This window comes from Oncorhynchus nerka, linkage group LG12, assembly GCF_034236695.1.
Source record: "Oncorhynchus nerka isolate Pitt River linkage group LG12, Oner_Uvic_2.0, whole genome shotgun sequence".
Classification (NCBI taxonomy): domain Eukaryota; kingdom Metazoa; phylum Chordata; class Actinopteri; order Salmoniformes; family Salmonidae; genus Oncorhynchus; species Oncorhynchus nerka.
In genome coordinates this window covers 8,116,628-8,124,127 of record NC_088407.1, presented here as the reverse complement: position 1 = coordinate 8,124,127, position 7,500 = coordinate 8,116,628, and the positions used below count along the sequence as shown (strand labels likewise).

The 7,500-nt window shown below is 46.7% G+C and overlaps 1 protein-coding gene across 2 annotated transcripts in view; it reads right to left on the bottom strand.

Moving 5' to 3' along the window:
- The window catches only part of LOC135574242 (dachshund homolog 2-like), a 75,761-nt gene that overhangs the window by 11,034 nt on the left and 57,227 nt on the right, over nt 1–7,500 (bottom strand). For both annotated transcript variants that reach the window (XM_065025207.1, XM_065025208.1), the window contains exons 3-4: nt 2,293–2,418; nt 1–6 (exon numbers count right to left, since the gene is read on the bottom strand). The exon at nt 1–6 is cut by the window's left edge and continues 152 nt beyond it. In XM_065025207.1, the coding sequence (XP_064881279.1) occupies nt 1–6; nt 2,293–2,418 (132 nt within the window). The remainder of the gene's footprint in view (nt 7–2,292; nt 2,419–7,500) is intronic.

The following is a 7,500-nucleotide window of genomic DNA, read 5'->3' as shown; positions in this document are numbered from 1 at the left end:
GGAGACCTGGTGAGAGGGGGGAGAGAGAGAGATGTCAAATTGGCTTTTTACCAAATTACCGTACAACAGACCACGTATTCACACTGCACACCCTAATTGACAACCAAACAAACCAAAACAAAGGCAAAGTCTTCTCATGCTTTGTTGATTTAAAAAAAGCCTTCGACTCAATTTGGCATGAGGGTCTGCTATACAAACTGATGGAAAGTGGTGTTGGGGGTAAAACATACGACATTATAAAACCCATGTACACAAACAACAAGTGTGCGGTTTAAATTGGCAAAAAGCACACACATTTCTTCACACAGGGTCGTGGTGTGAGACAGGGATGCAGCTTAAGCCCCACCCTCTTCAACATATGGGGCGGCAGGGTAGCCTAGTGGTTAGAGCATTGGACTAGTAACCGGAAGGTTGCAAGTTCATATCCCCGAGCTGACAAGGTACAAATCTGTCATTCTGCCCCTGAACAGGCAGTTAACCCACTGTTCCCAGGCCGTCATTGAAAATAAGAATGTGTTCTTAACTGACTTGCCTAGTAAAATAAAGGTAAAAATATATATATATATATATATATATCAACGAATTGTAGCGGGCGCTAGAACAGTCTGCAGCACCCGGCCTCACCCTACTAGAATCTGAAGTCAAATGTCTACTGTTTGCAGATGATCTGGTGCTTCTGTCACCAACCAAGGAGGGCCTACAGCAGCACCTAGATCTTCTGCACAGATTCTGTCAGACCTGGGCCCTGTCAGACAGTACATCTCAGTAAGACCAAAATAATGGTGTTCCAAAAAAGGTCCAGTCGCCAGGACCACAAATACAAATTGCATCTAGACACTGTTGCCCTAGAGCACACAAAAAACTATACATACCTCGGCCTAAACATCAGCGCCACAGGTAACTTCCACAAAGCTGTGAACGATCTGAGAGACAAGAAGGGCATTCTATGCCATCAAAAGGAACATAAATTTCAACATACCAATTAGGATTTGGCTAAAAATACTTGAATCAGTCATAGAGCCCATTGCCCTTTATGGTTGTGAGGTCTGGGGTCCGCTCACCAACCAAGACTTCACAAAATGGGACAAACACCAAATTGAGACTCTGCACGCAGAATTCTGCAAAAATATCCTCCGTGTACAACGTAGAACACCAAATAATGCATGCAGAGCAGAATTAGGCCGATACCCACTAATTATCAAAATCCAGAAAAGAGCCGTTAAATTCTATAACCACCTAAAAGGAAGCGATTCCCAAACCTTCCATAACAAAGCCATCACCTACAGAGAGATGAACCTGGAGAAGAGTCCCCTAAGCAAGCTGGTCCTGGGGCTCTGTTCACAAACACAAACACACCCTACAGAGCCCCAGGACAACAGCACAATTAGACCCAACCAAATCATGAGAAAACAAAAATATAACTACTTGACACATTGGAAAGAATTTACAAAAATACAGAGCAACTAGAATGCTATTTGGCCCTAAACAGAGAGTACACAGCGGCAGAATACCTGACCACTGTGACTGACCCAAAATTAAGGAAAACTTTGACTATGTACAGACTTAGTGAGCATAGCCTTGCTATTGAGAAAGGCCGCCGTAGGCAGACATGGCTCTCAAGAGAAGACAGGCTATGTGCTCACTGCCCACAAAATGAGGTGGAAACTGAGCTGCACTTCTTAACCTCCTGCCCAATGTATGACCATATTAGAGACACATATTTCCCTCAGATTACACAGATCCACAAAGAATTCGAAAACAAATCCAATTTTGATAAACTCCCATATCTACTGGGTGAAATACCACAGTGTGACATCACAGCAGCAAGATTTGTGACCTGTTGCCACGAGAAAAGGGCAACCAGTGAAGAACAAACACCATTGTAAATACAACCCATATTTATGCTTATTTATTTTCCCTTTTGTACTTTAACCATTTGTACATCGTTGCAACACTGTATATAGACATAATATGACATTTGTAATGTCTTCATCATGTTGAAACTTCTGTATGTGTAATGTTTACTGTTAATTTGTATTGTTTATTTCACATTTGTATATTATCTATAGGAAAGTGGAGGAGAGGAGAGGAGAGGAGAGGAGAGGAGAGGAGAGAGAGTGTACGAGAGGAGACAAGGAGAGTGGAGGAGATTGCAGTGGAGTTCAGGAGAAGAGATTAGAGGAGTGTAGAGCTGAGAGGTGAACAGGAAAGGGAAGTATTTTTTTAAATGAAACGTGTGTTTTGAAGTGAATGAGAGCAGTGACAGTACTTCTCTCTCCTTGTAGTACTCACGGTTGGCCAGTAGTTGCTGTTGTAGGGAGGTCATCTGGTTATTTCGTCTCGGTTGTACTCCCGCCCCTCCACCTCCACAGGGTTGCGACTCAAGCCTCTCCTTATCCCAGGAACACTCATTCCCACCTGGGGAGAGACACAGACACACAGGTGAGGTGAGCTCCATGAAACAGACTAGCTGCTGAATCTTTGTGGATACGAGGATACAAACAAAATTAAATATTTTCTGTGTTAACTTTATATTTATATATTTATCAACTGTCCTTTTATGTCCTCTATTATGGGGTCCCTGAGTGGTGCAGTGTTCACTACAGACCCTGGTTCGATTCCAGGCTGCATCACAGCGGTCTAAGGCACTGCATCTCAGCGCAAGACGTGTCACTACAGACCCTGGTTCGATTCCAGGCTGCATCACAGCGGTCTAAGGCACTGCATCTCAGCGCAAGACGTGTCACTACAGACCCTGGTTCGATTCCAGGCTGTATCACAACGGGTTTGGCCGTCATTGTAAATAAGAATTTGTTCGGGAACTGACTTGCCTAGTTTTTAATAAAAATATTAACTTTCAGATGAAGAAGAACGACCAGATGATAATGAACTGAAGACCTAGTTTCATTCTGTTCTGTTTGACCCCTACTTATTCCATCTGACTCGTCTGTGGAGTTGATTCCCATGTGACTAGTCTGTGGAGTTGATTCCCATGTGACTAGTCTGTGGAGTTGATTCCCATGTGACTAGTCTGTGGAGTTGATTCCCATGTGACTAGTCTGTGGAGTTGATTCCCATGTGACTAGTCTGTGGAGTTGATTCCTATGTGACTCGTCTGTGGAGTTGATTCCCATGTGACTAGTCTGTGGAGTTGATTCCCATGTGACTAGTCTGTGGAGTTGAGTGGTAATGATTCCCATGTGACTAGTCTGTGGAGTTGAGTGGTAATGATTCCCATGTGACTAGTCTGTGGAGTTGATTCCCATGTGACTAGTCTGTGGAGTTGATTCCCATGTGACTAGTCTGTGGAGTTGACTCCCATGTGACTCGTCTGTGGAGTTGATTCCCATGTGACTAGTCTGTGGAGTTGATTCCCATGTGACTAGTCTGTGGAGTTGATTCCCATGTGACTAGTCTGTGGAGTTGATTCCCATGTGACTAGTCTGTGGAGTTGATTCCCATGTGACTAGTCTGTGGAGTTGATTCCCATGTGACTCGTCTGTGGAGTTGATTCCCATGTGACTAGTCTGTGGAGTTGAGTGGTAATGATTCCCATGTGACTAGTCTGTGGAGTTGAGTGGTAATGATTCTCATGTGACTCGTCTGTGGAGTTGATTCCCATGTGACTAGTCTGTGGAGTTGATTCCCATGTGACTAGTCTGTGGAGTTGAGTGGTAATGATTCCCATGTGACTAGTCTGTGGAGTTGAGTGGTAATGATTCCCATGTGACTAGTCTGTGGAGTTGATTCCCATGTGACTAGTCTGTGGAGTTGATTCCCATGTGACTAGTCTGTGGAGTTGATTCCCATGTGACTCGTCTGTGGAGTTGATTCCCATGTGACTAGTCTGTGGAGTTGAGTGGTAATGATTCTCATGTGACTCGTCTGTGGAGTTGATTCCCATGTGACTAGTCTGTGGAGTTGATTCCCATGTGACTAGTCTGTGGAGTTGAGTGGTAATGATTCCCATGTGACTAGTCTGTGGAGTTGAGTGGTAATGATTCCCATGTGACTAGTCTGTGGAGTTGATTCCCATGTGACTAGTCTGTGGAGTTGATTCCCATGTGACTAGTCTGTGGAGTTGACTCCCATGTGACTCGTCTGTGGAGTTGATTCCCATGTGACTAGTCTGTGGAGTTGATTCCCATGTGACTAGTCTGTGGAGTTGATTCCCATGTGACTAGTCTGTGGAGTTGATTCCCATGTGACTAGTCTGTGGAGTTGATTTCCATGTGACTAGTCTGTGGAGTTGAGTGGTAATGATTTCCATGTGACTAGTCTGTGGAGTTGAGTGGTAATGATTCCCATGTGACTCGTCTGTGGAGTTGATTCCCATGTGACTAGTCTGTGGAGTTGATTCCCATGTGACTAATCTGTGGAGTTGAGTGGTAATGATTCCCATGTGACTAGTCTGTGGAGTTGAGTGGTAATGATTCCCATGTGACTCGTCTGTGGAGTTGATTCCCATGTGACTAGTCTGTGGAGTTGATTCCCATGTGACTAGTCTGTGGAGTTGACTCCCATGTGACTCGTCTGTGGAGTTGATTCCCATGTGACTAGTCTGTGGAGTTGATTCCCATGTGACTAGTCTGTGGAGTTGATTCCCATGTGACTAGTCTGTGGAGTTGATTCCCATGTGACTAGTCTGTGGAGTTGAGTGGTAATGATTCCCATGTGACTAGTCTGTGGAGTTGAGTGGTAATGATTCCCATGTGACTCGTCTGTGGAGTTGATTCCCATGTGACTAGTCTGTGGAGTTGATTCCCATGTGACTAATCTGTGGAGTTGAGTGGTAATGATTCCCATGTGACTAGTCTGTGGAGTTGAGTGGTAATGATTCCCATGTGACTCGTCTGTGGAGTTGATTCCCATGTGACTAGTCTGTGGAGTTGATTCCCATGTGACTAGTCTGTGGAGTTGACTCCCATGTGACTCGTCTGTGGAGTTGATTCCCATGTGACTAGTCTGTGGAGTTGATTCCCATGTGACTAGTCTGTGGAGTTGATTCCCATGTGACTAGTCTGTGGAGTTGATTCCCATGTGACTCGTCTGTGGAGTTGATTCCCATGTGACTCGTCTGTGGAGTTGATTCCCATGTGACTAGTCTGTGGAGTTGATTCCCATGTGACTAGTCTGTGGAGTTGATTCCCATGTGACTAGTCTGTGGAGTTGATTCCCATGTGACTAGTCTGTGGAGTTGATTCCCCTGTGTCTGTCTCTCTCTCCCTCTGTCTGTCTCTCTGTCTGTCTCTCTCTCTCCCTCTGTGTCTGTCTCTCTCTGTGTCTGTCTCTCTCTCCCTCTGTGTCTGTCTCTCTCTCCTCTGTTTCTGTCTCTCTCTCACTCTGTCTGTCTCGCTCTCCTCTGTGTCTGTCTCTCTCTCTCCTCTCTGTCTGTCTCTCTCTCCTATGTGTCTGTCTCTCTCTGTCTGTCTCTCTCTCCTCTGTGTCTGTCTCTCTCTCCCTCTGTGTCTGTCTCTCTCTCTCCTCTGTTTCTGTCTCTCTCTCACTCTGTCTGTCTCTCTCTCCTCTGTGTCTGTCTCTCTCTCTCCTCTCTGTCTGTCTCTCTCTCCTATGTGTCTGTCTCTCTCTCCCTCTGTGTCTGTCTCTCTCTCCTCTGTGTCTGTCTCTCTCTCCCTCTGTGTCTGTCTCTCTCTCCCTCTGTGTCTGTCTCTCTCTCCTCTGTGTCTGTCTCTCTCTCCTCTGTGTCTGTCTCTCTCTCCTCTGTGTCTGTCTCTCTCTCCCTCTGTGTCTGTCTCTCTCACACACACAAACAAATGTGTGTGTGATTTCAGTTTTCTGAAAAGATCAATGGGTGGTCAGACACAATAGGATTCACCATCTCACACAGTCTCAGATTGATGAGATCTCTACTGTGTCCACGGACACCGATCATTGACCGCGCCGCTAATAGCAACCACGGAACCCTGAGGAATTAGTGACTGATTGAAAGATCACATCACAAGATGTGTACATCTCATTTTCTCAAAATACTTTATATAGACTAAACCTCCCTCTCTGTATCTGTCTCTATAGACTAAACCTCCCTCTCTGTCTCTGTCTCTATAGATTAAACCTCCCTCTCTGTCTCTGTCTCTATAGACTAAACCTCCCTCTCTGTATCTGTCTCTATAGACTAAACCTCCCTCTCTGTATCTGTCTCTATAGACTAAACCTCCCTCTCTGTATCTGTCTCTATAGATTAAACCTCCCTCTCTCTCTCTATAGACTAAACTGTCTCCCTCCCTCACCTACCTCCTTCCACTCCCCCTTCCCTCTAAACCTCCCTCTCTGTATCTGTCTCTATAGACTAAACCTCCCACTCTGTATCTGTCTCTAGACTAAACCTCCCTCTCTGTCTCTATAGACTAAACCTCCCTCTCTGTCTCTGTCTCTAGATAAACCTCCCTCTCTGTCTCTATACTCTAAACCTCCCTCTCTCTCTCTATAGATTAAACTGTCTCCCTCCCTCCCTCACCTACCTATCTACCTCCCTCCACTCCCCCTTCCCTCGCTCATCCCTCCCTCCACTCCCCCTCCCTCCCTCACTCCATTCCCCCTCGCCCTCCCTCCTTTCCTCTCTCCCTCCAACGTCCTTCCTCCCTCCCTCACCTACCTATCTACCTCCCTCATCTACCTCCCTCCACTCCCCCTTCCCTCGCTCATCCCTCCCTCCACTGCCCCTCCCTCACTCCATTCCCCCTCGCCCTCCCTCCTTTCCTCTCTCCCTCCAACTCCCTTCCTCCCTCCCTCCTTCCTCTCCCTCCCTCCCTCCCTCCCTCCTCTCCCCACTCCCTCCTTTCCTCTCTCCTCCACCTCCCTTCCCCTCCCTCCCTCCCTCCCTCCTCCTTCCTCTCCCCCTCCCTCCCTCCTCTCCCCCTCTCTCCACTCCCCCTCCCTCCCTCCCTCCCTTCCTCCCTCCGTCCTCCCTTCCTCCTCAACTCTCCCTCCATCCCTCCAGTGCAGGTGCATATAAGGGCCCTTAAATGAGCACTCTGAAGAGAACCCGAATGAGAACACTTCACCTGTCTGTCTGTCTATCTGCCTCCTTTATCCCTTCATACCTCCTAGCCTCCTTTATCCCTTCATACCCCCTAGCCTCCTTTATCCCTTCATACCTCCTAGCCTCCTTTATCCCTTCATACCTCCTAGCCTCCTTTATCCCTTCATACCTCCTAGCCTCCTTTATCCCTTCATACCCCCAAGCCTCCTTTATCCCTTCATACCTCCTAGCCTTCTTTATCCCTTCATACCTCCTAGCCTCCTTTATCCCTTCATATCCCCTAGCCTCCTTTATCCCTTCATACCTCCTTTATCCCTTCATACCTCCTAGCCTCCTTTATCCCTTCATACCTCCTAGCCTCCTTTATCCCTTCATACCTCCTTGCCTCCTTTATCCCTTCATACCTCCTAGCCTCCTTTATCCCTTCATACCTCCTAGCCTCCTTTATCCCTTCATACCTCCTAGCCTCCTTTATCCCTTCATACCTCCTAGCCTCCTTT